Source organism: Eublepharis macularius, chromosome 5 (assembly GCF_028583425.1).
Source record: "Eublepharis macularius isolate TG4126 chromosome 5, MPM_Emac_v1.0, whole genome shotgun sequence".
Lineage (NCBI taxonomy): Eukaryota > Metazoa > Chordata > Lepidosauria > Squamata > Eublepharidae > Eublepharis > Eublepharis macularius.
Window position 1 is genome coordinate 24,164,840 of NC_072794.1, and position 17,892 is coordinate 24,182,731.

General features: G+C 43.6%; 1 protein-coding gene across 1 annotated transcript in view; it reads right to left on the reverse strand.

Moving 5' to 3' along the window:
• LOC129330144 (dimethylaniline monooxygenase [N-oxide-forming] 4-like) overlaps positions 1-12,798 on the reverse strand; it is a 32,474-nt gene extending 19,676 nt beyond the window's left edge. Inside the window, exons 1-3 of the mRNA XM_054980090.1 lie at positions 12,694-12,798; positions 12,172-12,336; positions 6,976-7,164 (exon numbers count right to left, since the gene is read on the reverse strand). Of these exons, the coding sequence (XP_054836065.1) occupies positions 6,976-7,164; positions 12,172-12,303 (321 nt within the window). The 5' untranslated portion in view covers positions 12,304-12,336; positions 12,694-12,798. The remainder of the gene's footprint in view (positions 1-6,975; positions 7,165-12,171; positions 12,337-12,693) is intronic.
• Positions 12,799-17,892: the final 5,094 nt, after the last annotated feature.

Below are 17,892 nucleotides of genomic sequence, written 5' to 3' on the forward strand. Positions count from 1 at the left end.
GGAGAAATCGACTAAGAAGGTAAAGATCACTATCTCTTGATACGGGACAGATTATTTTAAGAAACGAAGTATTAAAGTTAATTTTAAAACTGCGACAGACTGAATATAAAGAGGGGAAATCCCGGCAAGAAAATTTTTTAAAGAAGGACTAAGTATAACGGAGTTATTAAAGAAATTTGATTATTGTTTTACATACCTGCGGTGACAAAGAGATAGTGGACTGTGAGAAAGTTTTAACATCGCGAGAACTGCTGTGTGTGGATGAGGAACAGGAAGTACGTCACAACAATAGAGAAGCTGGAGAGAAGCGGCCTTCTCCACGTCACAGGAAGTAGATCAACACCATTTTGGAAAGGGGAAGGGTTGTGGCTTCAGCGGAAGAGGAAGTAGGCCATCTTGGATTACAAGTAAAGGGGGAATAATCATAGAGAAACCATAGAGAAAAGACGCCCGACATTTTGGACTCTGTAAATGGTTTTTTTTAAGAAACAAAGTGAATTCGGGACTTTTAAAAGTAAAAGTACATAAAGTTAAACGCCACGGAGTTAAGAAAAAGGGCGGACACGTGGGAGCGAGGCAAAGCTAGCCCCATGATGTCAAAAAAGGAGTGGCAAGTAGCAATTGAAAGTCTGGATAAAAAAGTTTCAGAAGGAATTAAAGAGCTCAAAGACATGATACCAGAGATGGCGAAAGAGTTTAAAGAGACACAGAAAAGAATTGGCAGAAGTGACAAAAGGTATGGAAAAGATACAAAACGACTTGCAAGCCACACAGCAAAGAGTTAATGTAGTAGAAAATGCGGTGGATACTTTAGCAGACATGCAACTAACTGAGATGAGGGTGATGAGAGGTAGAATGGCAGTTGCGGAAAGTAAACATATGGAGAAGCAGCTAAGGTTTCGTGGCTTGCCGGAAATTGAAGGAAAGACTGCCCAAGAACAGATTACAGAAGTGCTGGCTGAATACCTGGGGAAAGAGGAGGGGGAAGTTGCGGCTATCCTAGATGTGGTTTACAGAATAAACTCAAGATTTGCGTCCCAGAGGAAATTACCAAGAGATATAATTGTGCAGTTTACGACCAGAAACATAAGAGAAATGATTGTGAGTAAACAATTTCAGGATCCATTAGAGGTCAATGGCAAGACTGTTATTATTATGAAGGAATTGCCCAGATCGGTGCTGCTAGACCGGAAAAAATACAAAAATCTAGTCCAGATTCTGAAGGATATGAAAATAAGATACAGATGGGAAATGCCTGAAGGAGTATCCTTTGAATTTGGTGGTGTCAAAAAGCACATCAGATCTGAATTGGAGATGGAAAAGTTTATTAGGGATAATGAAAAGGACTTACCAACAGCAAGATCATGAATATGGAGTGTAAAATTTTATCATGGAATGCAAATGGACTTAATTCGCCCAGCAAGAGAAAAAATATTTTCCATTGGTTATTAAAACAAAAATGTGACATTGTTTGTTTGCAAGAAACCCATATTAAAAAGCAGGATGTAAAATATTTAAAATTTGCAAAATTGGGAAGTGAATTTGTGGCTGCTTCAAAAAAGAAGAAAAAAGGTGTGGTGTTGTATATAAAAGAGGAATTGCAGCCAAAATTAGTGGTGTGTGATGTTGAAGCTAGATACTTAGCAGTGGAAATTATGTGGAATTAAAAGAAACTGTTGGTGATTGGAATATATGCACCCAATGGAGCAAAAGAAAGTTTTTTTGAGGATTTGGGAAAACAACTTGATGAGCTATCTTATGACCAGATGATTTTAGCTGGAGACTTCAATGGTTTACTAACTTGGATGAAGATAAGAAATCTGTAACTGCACAAAAGAAAAGAGGACTATTACCAAAGTCTTTTTTTGCTATAAAAGAACAAGAAACTTTAGAAGACGTATGGAGGAGACAGAATCCTAAAGGTAGACAATATACATTTTACTCTGCAAGACACTCCACTTTGTCACGAATTGATATGATCTGGGCCTCCAAAGACTTAGTGCTTTGGACTAAGGACGTGGAAATAATGCCTATGGTAGGCTCAGATCATAATCCAATCATGTGGAGGTTTGGGATAAGAATAAAAAGAAGAGGTTGGAGAATAAATGAAAATATATTGCAAGAAGAGGCAAATATTGAACTGCTGCGAGGAGAGACTAAGTTCTTTATACAACATAACATGAACAACGAAGTATCTACAAATAAGGTATGGGACACTTATAAGGCAGTGACTAGAGGCATACTAATGGACTTAAATGCTAGAGCTAGGAAGAAAAGAGAGGAGAAGAGATTGGAGATTATGGAAAAAATAAAAGCCAAAGAGACTCAACTAAAGAAGAGACCAGGGAAAAAGAAGTTATATCAGGATATTAAAATCCTTCAAGAACAGTTGACGGCAATGAATAATAAAGAAATGGAATGGAATCTTAAGAGAATGAATCAAAAGTCGTTTGAGGGTGCAAATAAACCTGGGAAATATCTGGCATGGCAATTGAAGAAAAGAAAGGAGAAAAGAACCATAAACAAAATTTGTGAGGAGAACAAAATACATTTGGAGCAGACAGCCATTAGTAGAGCCTTTTTCAAATTTTATGCAAAGTTGTACCAAAAAAAAGAAGTCAATAAAGACTCAATAGTGAGCTATTTGGGAAAGATGAGGCTCCCTGCAATTTCTGAAGGATGGAGAGACAAATTGAATAGAGAAGTGACAGAAGAAGAAATAAAAGAGGCAATACGGTCGACAAAATTAGGAAAGGCACCAGGTCCGGATGGACTTACAGCTAAATTTTATAAAGTACTGGCAAATGAGCGGCGCCTTTTCTGAAAGAGGTGATCAATGGAGTCATGCGAGATCAAAGGACTCCAGATACTTGGACTGAAGCCAATATATCATTGATTCCTAAAGAGGGACAAGACTTGACTAGTGTCAAAAACTATAGGCCAATTTCGTTGGTGAATAATGACTATAAAATCTTTGCGAAGATTCTGGCGGAGAGAATAAAAGGATGGATGTCCAAATTTATTGCAGAGGAGCAAGCTGGATTTTTGCCAAATAGACAAATTAAAGACAACCTAAGGACAGTTATAAATGCTATTGAATATTATGACAAACGTTGTGATAGAGAAGTTGGTTTCTTCTTCGTGGACACTGAGAAAGCATTCGATAATTTGAACTGGGACTTTATGTTTGCCACTATGGAGAAGCTGCAAATGGGAGAAAAGTTCATTCGTGCTGTGAAAGAAATCTATAGGGACCAGAGTGCAGCAATTGTTGTGAATGAAGATGTGACTAAGAAATTGACAATAGGTAAAGGTACTAGACAGGGTTGCCCGCTGTCACCATTGTTGTTCATTTTAGTTTTGGAAATATTGATGATTCAAATTTGAGAAAATGATGCAATCCGCGGGATAAAAATAAGAGAGCTTTCCTACAAGGTCAGAGCGTTTGTGGATGATATAATGTTAATTGTGGACGATCCAATTGAGAATATGCCAAAGGTAATGGAGAAAATTAGGGAATTTGGAGATTTGGCTGGATTTTATGTAAATAAAAAGAAGTCAAAGATACTATGTAAGAATATGACTAAACAGAAACAGCAGGAACTAGAGGAAATAACAGACTGCGAAGTAATGAATAAGGTAAAATATTTGGGAATCGAACTGACTGCGAAGAATATAGACCTATTCAAGAATAATTATGAGAAATTGTGGACTCAAATAGAGCAAGATTTGATTAAATGGAATAGGCTGAATTTGTCATGGTTGGGAAGAATTGCAGCAGTAAAGATGAATGTATTGCCGAGAGTGATGTTCCTGTTACAAACAATTCCAATTATTCGTGACTCTAAACAATTTGAAAAATGGCAAAGGAAAATATCGGACTTTGTGTGGGCAGGCAAGAAGCCTCGGGTGAAAATGAAAGTACTACAGGATGCTAAAGAGAGAGGTGGAATGCAGCTGCCCAATCTAAGACTATATCATGAAGCAATCTGCCTGACTTGGATAAAAGAGTGGATGACGTTGAAGGATTGCAAGCTACTGGCTTTGGAGGGATATAAAAAAACATTCGGATGGCATGCATACCTGTGGTATGACAAAGTAAAAGCTGACTCTATGTTCTTACACCATTATATTCGGAGAAGCCTTTTTACTGTCTGGAAGAAGTACAAAAATTACCTGAAGGACGGAATTCCCCTGTGGGTGGTTCCGTTCGAAGTAATAGATCCAAGAACTGTCGGAAATGAACAACAGTGTTTAACATATAAGGAGATAATATTACTGGAATTCTCTAAATTAAGAATAAAGACGGAAGAGGAGCTGTCCTCAAGTTATGGATGGTTTCAATATAGACAGATAAGAGATCTTTACAATTCAGATTGTGTGAAAGGAGGACTAAGAACGGAGAATTCAGAATTAGAAGAGGTAATTTTTCAAGAGGGTAAAAAGGAAATTTCAAGGATTTATAAAGTACTTTTAAAATGGTATACAGAAGATGAGACAGTTAAAGTCCAAATGGTGAAGTGGGTGATAAATTTTCATAAAGAGATAACAATGGAGGCGTGGGAATACCTGTGGAAAACGACCTTGAAGATCACGACATGTACAAATATTAAAGAGAACGTTTATAAAATGATATATCGTTGGTACCTGACACCAAAGAAAATTGCGTTAGGAAATACTAATATGTCAAATAAATGCTGGAAATGCAAAAAGCATGAAGGATCTTTGTATCATATGTGGTGGACTTGCGAGGTAGCTAAGCAATACTGGGGAGGAATAATAGAAGTGATTGATGAGATTTTACAATTTCAAGTTAACAGAAACCAGAAAGAAGTACCAACTATTGAAGATTGGATTTATAAATTGCTGTACATGGCTGAGATGGACAAAATGACAAGGAAGCTTAGAGACCTTGATCCAGGACAGTTTAATATGGATTGGGAGAAACTGAAGCAATACTTGGAGAAAAAATGGGATGTGGAGGGAAAACTGTGGCAGTTCGAGAATTACTGAGACTCTATAAAAGAAGAGAGAAGTGGCTTTACCGGGAAAGGGGGATTTAACTATTAAATTCTAAGCTATTATTAGGGTTAAGAATTTTTTTTTTTATTATACACAGTATTAAATAACAGATGCATTATTATGAACATGTATTATGAATATATAGGAGCATGCTAGCTAGGTATTTTTACTGTAGTTAAGTTTCTAGTATAACAGATATTTTATATAATTAAAATAGATTGAGAATAAGAAATGTTTAAAGAAATATATAGAATATAAGTTAAATTGATTAACTTACATGGGGGAGAGTAAAGAGATTAAGTAAGGGAATAGAAAATGGATAAAATGTTATACTAATAATATAAAGACTATTAATATATGCTAGCAATGTGTTATTTAGAATATAAGATTTAGTAAAGGAGGGGTTAAAGGAAATTCTGTGTTATAAAAAGTAATAAGCTTAGAAGAGAGTTTAAGTGTATGCTTAATAGATTATATGAGGTATTAAGTAAGTAATAAGATAGACAAAGGGTTGGAAAACTGTTGGAAGTCAAACAAAAGGGGGGAGGAAAGGGAGGGGGTTAGAAGTAGATATTTACAAAGGGGGAATGTTTGCATTGAATGATTATATATTCTAATCCAATAAAATTTCTTTTTAAAAAAAAGGAGTGATGTAGTAGAGTAGGAGTGGTGTGAAGCGAGAGATTTTGAGGATGCGAAGAGGAAGGATGCGAGGAGCAAGGTTGGTGAAGAAGGAGTAGGAGAGAAGGGCAAGTGATGGCTGGGTCAGGTTGAACAGGCCAGCGAGGGGACTGAGAGGGTGTCAGGGTGATGTATACCGCCCCTCCTTCCACCAAGCAGGGTCCTGCAGTATCCCTGACGCCCCCCTGGGGTCAGAGCCTGGTACTGCAGTGCCTCACGCCATAGCGTCCTAGGCAAAATCTGACAGGTAGTAAGTGGAGACTCCCATTTAACCACGTCTTATATGTCTTATAAAGAAGAATAATTCCTGCCCAGTGTCTAGAAAGGGGGGGTTGGCTCTAAGGGGGACCCCAGGTCTATTGTAAAGGGAAAACAGTGTTGAATTAACATCAGGACACCTGTGTTCTACAGGGAAATCTGTGGAGAAACATTGTTGCTTTGACCAAAGTGTGAAACTACAATCCTCTTGCTCTTAAGGATGTAAACATTGAAACTAAGCTGCAAGCAAACTATTGTGCCTATTACTTTTAAAGTGTTTTGTTCAACCAACAAATGTTACCTCGTCAATTTCATTCCCTAACTGACCATATTCCATCCCTGCCTGTTGAATAAAGTTGCTCTTTCTTTTGAGAGGTACTCAGCTTCCAGTGCCATTTCATGCAAAGAAGAGGGCTCTTGCTTTTCCCTAACAAGCTTCCGAGTTGGGTTAAAAAGCCAAAAATATAACCGCTTATCAGGGTGAGACAGTAAGAACTTTACAATTATAAATAGAAAGATGCTATTCAGGGCTGCTCAGCCACAGTGAGCAAACTTGGGTTTTGGTGGGAAAATCTGAGTGGGAAAGTGAAGGCAGGTTCATCATACAGGCCTTCCACTATTCTTTCCTGCCTGATTTAGCATTCCTTCCAGGTTATTGTGAGACACTTGCTTTTGGTCTCCTCAGGATCCCTTCCCAGCTCAATTATCCTTTTCTGCTGCTGTCTATACCTCATGTTTAAACTGGTGTCTCTATCCCTCCTTATCCCTCATGCGGAATCCTGGCAACTAGAGTGTATGGGCAGACTAGGGGGTTCTTAGCCTGCTCCTAAACCTGTTACTGCTGCTCAGAGTTCCTGGCGTGAAAGTATAGGAGAACGTTTCATGGTCTTTTAAAATTATAATGCAGATGTTACCTAACAATTACAAGTTAAAAAAATCTACTGCTTTCTCTGCCATCACTGAAAAATCCATTGTGGCAGGACTACTTTCCTTTCCCGCTAGCTTACTCCTCACCTTCAAGTGTATGTAGTCCAGAAGCTGGAAGTGTCCAGCGTACATTCTGAGGTACTCCAGGAGCACTGAGTGATGTAAGAAGTTGGGGCAAACCTCTGGGAATGGGAAGTCACTGAAGGAGCTCATTTCCTTTGATGTGTTGGTTATTACAGATTTGTATACGATAGACCTTCCTTCTTCTGGAATTTCCTGTGCAGTAACAGCAGTTACATGAGCAAGAGCTGAGATTCTGAAATAGTCCATTTCCACTTCTAAATGACACAGGCAGGGGCATTTCCAAGGATTTTACCACCCCAAGTAGGGACGGTATTCTGCACCTTATGAGTCCAAGTTGATCCGCTGTGGTACTAGCAGCAGTGTTAGGGCTTAGTTTGAACCCAGGAAGATGGTACGGGTCTTGCAGGTGACAACAGGGTACACTGGCCATTACCTCCCAGATCAACAGTGGCAGGAAGAAAAACAAACTCCTAAATTTAGATATCATGCATGTGGTAAGATTTCATTATCATACAACATCATCTCCTATTCTAAACCCGAACATTTTCACATTTTCCAAATCCTATTTTAGCTCTAGTCTGGCGCCATGTACTCCTCTAATGTTCAAGTGCAGTTGAGACAACATAGAACAGGGTGTCTGTGTGAATTGTTATTCTCATCTCCATGTGAAAAGAAGAAGCCAAGCTCAATTGCAGCCACAGGGGGACTATAAGACCACAAGATTCCTCACAACTAGAGATGGGCATGATCGGCATTATGATAGAAAAATACTCACGATAATGGTGTTCGCTCGATCGGGACCTGGCGGATTGGTGCCGTCCACGGCGACCGATCCAGCGTTCGGGGGGGGGGGGCCTTCATCGGGGCTTGATGAGGCGGTTGGTATCTGATCAGAGATCCAGTCACTCCGGTGCCAGTAATCTATTCCCCTGGCAACGGAGCCAGGGGAATGCCTGAGCCAGGGGAATTGTCCTCCTTCTGTCACCTTGGAAACCCGAATGGAAGCCCAGCTTACCTTGATCAGCAGGGCTTCCTTCCAACCATGGAGCAGCAACGCACTCACCAGTTGGGAGAAGACAGCCAGGGGAGGGAGGGGGAAGGGGGTGTTCTGTAGCCATGGGCACTCCAAACGTTTTTTGCTTTTTTAAAAAACGGGGCTTTGTAGGAGGAATGGCTGTTTTTCTGTCTGTCACTCTCTGTTTTTAACCTGCTTTTAAAACACTGTATTTTGTGGGAAAACCTCATTCACGGCTCTGTATGTGTGTTTAAAATATGCTTTTGGAAGACTGGCTGCTTGCTTTTAAAATTGGGTGGGAAGGAATGGAGGATTCTGTCCCTGCTTTTTTTAAAAAGCTGGCTGAAACATGTTGATGGGGTGTCTCTCTCTCTCTGTTTGGAGAGACAGGGAAGGGTTAAAAACTCCCTCCCCCCTCTGTTCTAAGTGTGTGTGTGAATGTTCCCTCCCTGAGGGGAGGTGGCTCGTTGCCGGGGTAAAAACTCCCTCCCCTGCTCTAAGTGTGTGTGTGTGTGTGTGTGTGTGTGTGTGAACGTCTTCTCCGTGAGGGGAGGCAGCTTGTTGCTGGGTTAAAAACTTCTCCCCCCAATGCTCTAAGTGTGTGTGAACGTCCCCTCCCTGAGGGGAGGCGGCTCATCTCCGGGTTAAAAACTCCCCCCTCTCTGCTCTAAGTGTGGGTGTGTGAACGTCTCCTCCGTGAGGGGAGGCGGCTCGTCACCGAGTTAAAAACTCCCCCCCTGCTCTAAGTGTGTGTGTGTGTGTGTGTGAACAACCCCTCCCGGAGGGGAGGCGGCTCGTCGCCGCCTCCCCGTGCCCCTGGGCCCAGCGGTCGCCACCACCACCCGCCTTCCCACATAGCTGGGAACAGCAGGGCGCCCCCCCTCCCGCTTTGGCCTCCTCGATCCCAGATCCATGGATCGGAAAAGGGAGATGACCAGTGTGGATCGGTGATTTGGGGTCGTCGCCAGCGCAGATCCATGATCAGCTTGATCAGTATTTTTTGGAATCATGCCCACCTCCACTCACAACAAGTAGCATTTAATAACCATGAATGCTGCATGACTAGATAGCACACAATCTTCCTTTTTTTGGAAATTGCAGTGTCTGATGTACTGCAACAGCAAGGGAAGATGAGCCTTCTATGCAGGGGGCAGCAAGGATCACTTAGTTAGGACAGTGAGAGCAGCATCTCTCTTGTTTCCTGGGGGTCATTTCTTTGTCTTGTCTCCTATTGGGCTAAACAGGGCAATATCCTGCTTCTTCTCTCTCCTTCCTTATTCACTCTCTCTACAAGATGTAGTCAGATAGCAAGGAATCTATCCCTATCTCTCCTTCACTATCAAGTATGTATTTCCTCAAATAATTTTTTTGCCTCTTTAATCAGCACAGCGTAACTTCTCTGCTCTGTTTGCACTCAGCTAAGACTTTTTGACTCTGTAAGTCCCCTTCTGTACATTTGCCCCCTTCTTTACACAGGGTTGTAAATTACACATTTTTCCTGGACGTGCAAAGTATGCCCCTACTACACCATATTCCAGGAGAAGTGTGCCCTTTTCTCTGCACCTCTGGTCTCCTATGCTGTAGTTTCCTGTTCATTGTAATTATACTTGGCACTTGCACAACAATTTTGGGTGTTCCAAACTTTTCACATACTTTATCTTGCAGAAATCTTTACAACTACCTTGTGAAACAGGTTGCTGTTTACGACTGCTGTACTGCAAATAGGAGGAGAGGAGGGCTGACTTGTCTGCGCAAAGGACTCATGGCAGAAACCAGATTCAAACGGGGGCTCCCCAATTCATGCTTCAGCATCTCAGCTACTGTACAGTACAAGCTTTCCTGCAGAGTAAGTACAATTCTGGATAGCAGATCAGAGCTCATGAAGATGATTCTTGACACCAGGACAGAGATTGCAGTTGCATTGTGATCCTCAACATCCAGATGTGTTGGGTCACCTGAGACAGGGCTGCCATCAACACATCATGAGGTGGGTCAGCTGCCGGGGCCTATGGGCTTCTGGTAGAGCCCGCTGCAGCTGACCCCCTACTGACGCCTCTCCGCTGATGCATGAACCCACCCCCTTCCACCGCCGGCTTGTGAGTGCTTTTTCACCTCTGCTCCCAGCTGCATGTGCTGCCTAGCGCTGCTGGATAAAGGCATGTGGGTGATGCACAAAGCATCACCATTGCTGGTGGCCATGGCAGTGGCACTCCTAGCTGCACTCACCACCCAGCACCATTGGGGAAATGGTGTGCAGGCAGTGTGGGCACCTGTGACTGTAGGGGGCAGGAGAGCTTGCAAGTGGATAAAGGAAGGACACACAGTCAGGAGGGGGCGCATCAATGGGATGGCAGGAAGGGGAGTCTACTGGTGGGAAGGGCCCCTGAAAACCTGGAACCAGCCCTGATCTCATCAGTCCACCACCAGTAATATGATTATTTCTTCCTATGCAGATTGCAAGGAAGGGTTTTCCAGGGCAGCCCTCTTGTAGAATGCTTCCAAGTATCAACCTAGGAGCAGACCTGGATAAGCCTCACACTTTATTTCTATGTCTGATGATTATTTTCTGTCCATTCCATATCTCTTGGAAACCAGAGGAAGTGATTCCACTGTGGTTATGGATGCATACAAAGGCACATGCAAGTCAAGATCTGTAGGGTTTTTTTCACCCACAGTATCAACCCAGTTTCACCCCACCTTTACAGAATGTTTGACAAAAGTCCTAAATGCTGATTTGGTCATCTGGCTCGCCCTTCCCACCACACTTCAGGTAGATTATCTGCCTATTTTAATTTTCATGTATTTACAGTTCAATGCCCATGGCTCCCTTCCCCTTGAATGCTTTCTGTTCACGCCCTTAGAGAACAGCCAGTACTAGAGATGGGCACGATCGGCATTATGATAGAAAAATACCCACAATAATGGTGTTCGCTCGATTGGGACCCGGCGGATTGGTGCCGTCCATGGCGATCAATCCAGCGTTCACGGGGGGGGGGGGTGCGCATCGGGGCTGCATTGGAGCGATCGAGCTCGGTTCAGGAAGCCAGACACTCAGGTGCCAGCAATCTATTCCCCTGGCAACGGAGCCAGGGGAATGCCTGAGCCAGGGGAATTGTCCTCCTTCTGTCACCCTGGAAACCCGAATGGAAGCCCAGCTTACCTTGATCAGCAGGGCTTCCTTCCAACCACGGAACAGCAACGCACTCGCCAGTTGGGAGAAGACAGCCAGGGGAGGGAGGGGGAAGGGGGTGTTCTGTAGCCATGGGCACTCCAAACGTTTTTTGCTTTTTAAAAAAACGGGGCTTTGTAGGAGGAATGGCTGTTTTTCTGTCTGTCACTCTCTGTTTTTAACCTGCTTTTAAAACACTGTATTTTGTGGGAAAACCTCATTCACGGCTCTGTATGTGTGTTTAAAATATGCTTTTGGAAGACTGGCTGCTTGCTTTTAAAATTGGGTGGGGAGGAATGGAATATTCTGTCCCTGCTTTTTTTATAAAGCTGGCTGAAACATGTAGATGGGGTGTGTGTCTCTCTCTCTATTTGGAGAGGCAGGGACGGGTTAAAAACTCCCTCCCCCCTCTGTTCTAAGTGTATGTGTGTGTGTATGTGTGTGTGAACATCCCCTTCCTGAGGGGAGGTGGCTCATCACCAGGTTAAAAACTTCTTTTTCCCCTCTGCTCTAAGTGTGTGTGTGTGTGTGTGAACGTTCCCCTCCCTGAGGGGAGGTGGCTTGTCACAGGGTTACATACTTCCCCCCCTCTGTTCTAAGTGTGTGTGTGTGTCTGAGTGTGTGTGTGTGTGTGAACGGGTTAAAAACTCCCCCCCTGCTCCAAGTGTGTGTGTGTGTATGAATATCCCCTCTGTGAGGGGAGGCGGCTCATTGCTGCCTCCCCGTGCCCGCCGGGCCTGGCGGACGCTGCCACCACCCACCTTCCCACATAGCTGGGAACAGCGGGGCGCCCCTCTGCTTTGGCCTCCCCATCCCCAATCCATGGATCAGAAATGGGAGATGATCGGTGTGGATCGGTGATTTGGGGTCGTTGCGGGCGCTGATCCCCGATCCGCTTGATCAGTAATTTTTCTGGAGATCGTGCCCACCTCTAGCCAGTACCCAGCTTAGCTTGAAAACCCAGGAATGGAATTGCCAAAATCATTGCTCGCTTCACAGTCTCGATTTGACTCACCCTGAATCGCCAAAGTCCCCCGATGTCATCGCTCCTCTCAAAACAGGTGGGCTCCAGCCCTTCATCCAGGCAGCATTTAATGGAGGCCAGTCCACTTACCCCTGCCCCAATGATAGCCACTTTCTGTGCCATGGTCTCTGGGAAGAGCCTTTCCAGGGCACAACCCTTAAGGAAAAGGAACTCAAATTAGTTTATACACTTCAGACTCTCTTGTCTGTCCAAGTAAACTGCAAAGGGCATTGCTAAGCATGAAACTTTGCCTGCTATGCCCTTTCCATTCACTGGAACGTTGCAAAATCTGGCATTTTGCAGCCCTAGGGAATGTCTCTTAATATCCTTGCCAACTGGACTGGTGATAAGCTCCACTTACCTACATAGCTCAGTCATGAACATTCAAAAGCATTGGTTATATTTAAAGTAGAGTAAATTGCTGAGGATCCCTCACCCCTCCGTTCTTCTCTGCTACCAAGCAGTCAGGTTCAGTGGCAGCTTCTTTTCGTACAATACTCCCCTAGTACTCACTCACTACTGCTGAGCAGTTCTCCCAGAATCGTTGGTGAGCCCAATCAGGCTTTTAAGGAGCCACAAGAGAGAGCCAAAGTTGCTGAGCCATTGTTTCCTGAGAGATACTTGCAAACTCTCTTTCTGGTCTAATGACCTGAAGCGGAAGTATGAAGCAGTCACACCCAGGGACTATAGAAAGTTTTACATGTTTATGAATCAGCATAGTGCTGAATGCAACCTGGGAAATTTCAAGGTTACAGGTTGTAGATTTGCACATGTTGTTAACATTGACATTTATTTTCTTCCCTGAAATCCTGACTCACTCACTCCTTTCAGAACTCCTATTTTTTCTCTCTCCCAGGTCTGTTCAATGAAGTCTAATTTAAGTCTCCTTAATTAGCATTTTAAAGGGACAGGACTCACAGAGCAAGAAGATTTCAAATCTAAAAGCAGCAACTGCTCTCCCACCAGCCTGGGTTGCCATCCTCCAGGTGGGGCCAGGAGATCCCTGGGACTTACAACCGATCACCAGACTACAGAGCTCAGTTCCCCTGGGAAAAATGGCTTCTTTGGAGGACAGTGTCATTGGTATTATACCCTGCTGATGTCTCTCCCCTCCCAAACACCATCCTCCCAGTGGCACCACCCCCAACTCTTCAGGAGTTGGCAATTTTACCACCAGCAGGTATTCCTGCTTCTTCCAGGCTATTCCTTTTGGCTCCCCCGTCCAGGCAGCTGCCAGCAAAACCCACTGGTTTTCACTGCAGTGAATCCTGCAAATCCTTTGTGTGTTTCTTTCCTGGCAGAAAGAGTCTCAAATTCTTTTTTAAAAATCCAAATGACTGTAGTAAAGGGGGGCGGAATAGTGAATGACTGACCGTTACTCCCCGTTAGCTGGCATTCTGTGTTTAGCATGCTGTGTTCTTGGTAGAAGTATCCATGGCTCTCATTCCTCTCTTCTTTGCCTTCAAATTCCATTTCCCCCTGCTACTTCCATATGGAGATGTTTTTCTGCCTTTCCTTCCAAGCTAGAGCACTTGGGTGGGAGGCACATCCACACGATGTCTTCTTCCTTGGTTTCCCCATCTCAGGATGCTCCTTTTCAAATCTGTTACATAGTCTGACATTTTAGGAAATAATGAAGTCCAAGTGCATTATCACGCCGCCTGGATAGGAAACAATCCATTTCCCTGCCATCAGCCCCTTGTGGAGGCCATTATCCCTGCCACACAACCAGCAGATTTTTTTAAATAAAACTGTAATCACCATAACTATAGATCTATAATGTTATAGCAATTAAAGATTTTATTTAAAAAGTCCTCAGAATGCTCTTTTTTGGGACACTGCTGTCTGCTTACAGGAGTGTGACTTTGCTCTCACTATGCTCTGCTTAGTGTTTTTGTAAATAAATAAAGCCCAATATGACAAAGAGATATCCTTTTCATGCCAGTGAGCGAAGCTGGAAGCCTTTCTCTAACCTCAGGAGCTTTTCTCCCACTCAAGAATCCCTTTCTCCAATGGAAGAGCCATGTCAGTGAGAGAAAGGGTCCTTGGACTAGAAAAAGGCTTTTTAAGCTGTTGGAATGTCCTCCAGCCAATGGTAGGATACATACCAGTAAGGTTCCAGTATTCTGTCATCTCAGACAAACTAAACCCTTCAGTGCTGCCCCTCAACCATCTACATGCTCAGAAAAAGTCGGTGATTAATTTCAAGAAATTAAAATTTTGCAAGAACAATTGAAAGCAATGGAGAATAAGGAGTTGGAATGGGAAATGAAGAAACTGAATCAAAAGTCGTTCGAAGGAGCAAATAAACCTGGGAAATATTTAGCGTGGCAGTTGAAAAAGAAAAAAGAGAAAAAGGTGATAACTAAGATTCAAGAAAATGGAACGACATTGACCGATCAAACAGCGATTAGTAGAGCATTCTTTAAATGTTATGCAAAATTGTATCAAAGGAAAGAAGTAAATTTGGATGCTATTGAGCAATATTTAGACAAAGTTAAATTACCATCGATATCAGAGAATTGGAAGGAAAAGCTGAATGCAGAAATTACGGAGACAGAGATAAGAGAAGCCATTCAGTCGACTAAATTAGGCAAGGCACCAGGTCCAGACGGAATTATGGCTAGATTCTATAAATCATTGGTAGATGAGTTGGTACCTTTTTTGAAGGTGGTAATGAATGAAATTTTAAGAGGACAAAAGGTTCCAGAGTCTTGGAATGAGGCCACTATATCATTGATACCAAAGGAGGATCAGGACCTATGTAATGTTAAAAACTATCGTCCTATTTCGTTGTTAAATAATGACTATAAAATTTTTGCAAAAATATTGGCGGGAAGACTGAAGGAAGGGCTTGTGGAATTTATTGCAGAAGAACAAGCAGGTTTCCTTCCAAATAGACAAATCAAAGACAATTTGAGAACTGTTCTAAATGCGATAGAATATTACGATAAACACTGTGAAAAGGACGTTGGTTTCTTTTTTGTGGATGCAGAGAAAGCTTTTGATAATTTAAATTGGAGTTTTATGTTCGCCACAATGGAAAAACTGCAAATGGGAAAAGACTTTATTCGAGCGGTAAGAGCGATTTACAAAGACCAATGTGCAGCAATTGTAGTCAATAACGACTTAACTAAAAAACTGGAAATTAGAAAAGGTACAGGGCAGGGCTGCCCACTATCTCCATCTTTGCTTATCTTGATTTTGGAAATATTGTTGATTCAGATTCGAGAGGTGTCCGAGGCCCGGCCTGGAGGCCTCGGACTCGCTGCGATGGCCCCCCCGCCCCCGCAGCAACTCCCGCCCGACCCCCGCACCCCCCTGCCGTCGCTTACCTGGGGGACGGCGACGGCACGGGGGGAGAAGGCGCGAGACGCGGCAGCCCGCGAGGCGGCCCGCCCCTCCCCGAAGCGCCCGCCCGGCCGCCGGCCGAGAACTCGGGCGGATGGCCGTTCGCCGGCGCAATGCCCTGGCGGCATCGGCGGCGGCCGGCGCCGCGGCCGTGGGGCACAGGCAGCAGGAAGGCCAGGGGCAGGCCGGCCCTGGCCGTGCCAGGCGACCAGACGCCGGCGCAGGCGCTCTCGGCCAGCCCGGACCCCGCCCCACGGCGGCAGGGAAGGGGAGGGAAGGAGGCCAACCAGGCCCAGCCCAGCCCTCGGGCGGGAACGGAACGGGCCAAGCACGGCCAGGAGAGGCCCGGCCCGCCGCCAGTCAGGGGGAGGGAGGGCAGTTGGGCCAGGGAGGCGGGAGGGACACATGGAGCCCACCAATGGGCTAGGACCGGGTGGGGCCGGCAGGTATGGCCGCACTTGGCCCAGGTGGTGGCGATGGCTGTGGGTGGAGGAACATGGGAGAGGGGGTGGGGCTGAAAGGAGCCAAAGGTACTTAAGAGAGCTCCCCTGGCAAGCCGAGGAGGAGAGTTGAAGTCAGACGGCCCTGAAGTCAAGGCGCAGCTGACTGGGTGGAGCCAATTGCTGTCCGGGGACCCCCGGTACAGACAGGGGCCACCCTTTCTGAGGCAGCCAGGGGAGGGGACCCACTCACCCCTATCCCCGCCAAGCCAACCCGTCGCCCCAGGACGGACCCGCCGGAGCCGCCCCGCCAGGACCCGCCGTCACCACCACCAGGGGGCGCTGCCGGGCCTGACAAGAGGATGATGCGATAAGAGGCATAAAAATTAAAGATTTTACCTACAAAGTTAGAGCTTTTGCGGATGATGTGATGGTTATTATCGAAGATCCAATACAAAATATGCCAAAGTTGTTGGACAAAGTAATGGAATTTGGAGAGTTGGCTGGATTTTATGTTAATAAGAGAAAATCTAAGATACTATGTAAGAATATGACCAAACAAAAGCAACAAGAATTGATGGAAATTACAAATTGTGAAGTAACACATAAAGTAAAATATTTAGGAATTGAGCTTACAGCGAAGAATATTGACTTGTTCAAGAATAACTATGAAAAGCTATAGCAGCAAATTGATAGAGATTTGATTAAATGGAATAAATTAAATCTGTCATGGCTGGGAAGAATAGCGGCAGTCAAGATGAATGTGTTACCTCGGATTATGTTCTTATTACAAACAATTCCAATTATTAGAGACACTAAGCAATTCAAAAAGTGGCAAAGGAAGATTTCCGATTTTGTATGGGCAGGCAAGAAACCGCGAGTAAAAATGAAAGTTCTGTGTGATGCCAAGGAAAGAGGTGGACTGCAATTGCCGAATATTAGACTATACTATGAAGCAATTTGTTTGGTTTTGCTTAAAGATTGGATGTCCTTGGAGAACTGTAAGCTACTAACTTTGGAAGGTTATAAAAAACTGTTTGGGTGGCATGCCTACTTGTGGCACGATAAATTGAAAGCTGATTCTATGTTTCTACATCATTATGTGAGAAGGAGTCTCTTCACAATCTGGAAAAAATATAAAAGTTACCTGGGCGAAGGTATCCCCTCGTGGGTGGTACCATATGAATCTATCGACCTGAGAGTTATTTATAATAGAGATCAATGTCTGTCCTATAAAAAGATTCTCATTCAGGAACAAAATATGTTAAGTATTAAAACAGAAGAAGAGTTAGGTTCATGTTATGGATGGTTTCAATATAGGCAGATAAAGGATTTATATAACTCGGATCGTTCAAGAAGTGGAATTAAATGGAAAGATTCAGAATTGGAAGAAGCTGTATTGCAAGAAAGTAAGAAGAAAATTTCAAAAATTTATAAAATTCTTTTGAAGTGGCACACAGAGGATGAAACTGTTAAAGTCCAGATGGTGAAGTGGGCTATAAATTGTCAAAGAGACATAACAATGGAGTCATGGGAGTATTTGTGGAAAAATACAATGAAGATCTCAACTTGTACCAGTATTAAATAAAATGTTTTTAAGATGATATATAGGTGGTATTTGACGCCAAAAAAATAGCTTATGGAAATGCTAAAATGTCTGATAAATGTTGGAAATGTAAGAGTCACGAAGGATCACTGTATCATATGTGGTCGACTTGTGAGGTAGCTAGGCAGTACTGGGGAGATATTTTAGAAATGATAAATGAGATTTTGCAGACTTCAATAATAAAGAACCCAGAACTCCTGCTACTGAATTTAAATATAGAAGATGTTCCTATACAACATAGAACATTGCTATTTTACATGACAACAGCGGCAAGAATACTATATGCACAGAAATGGAAAGTGCAAGAAATACTAT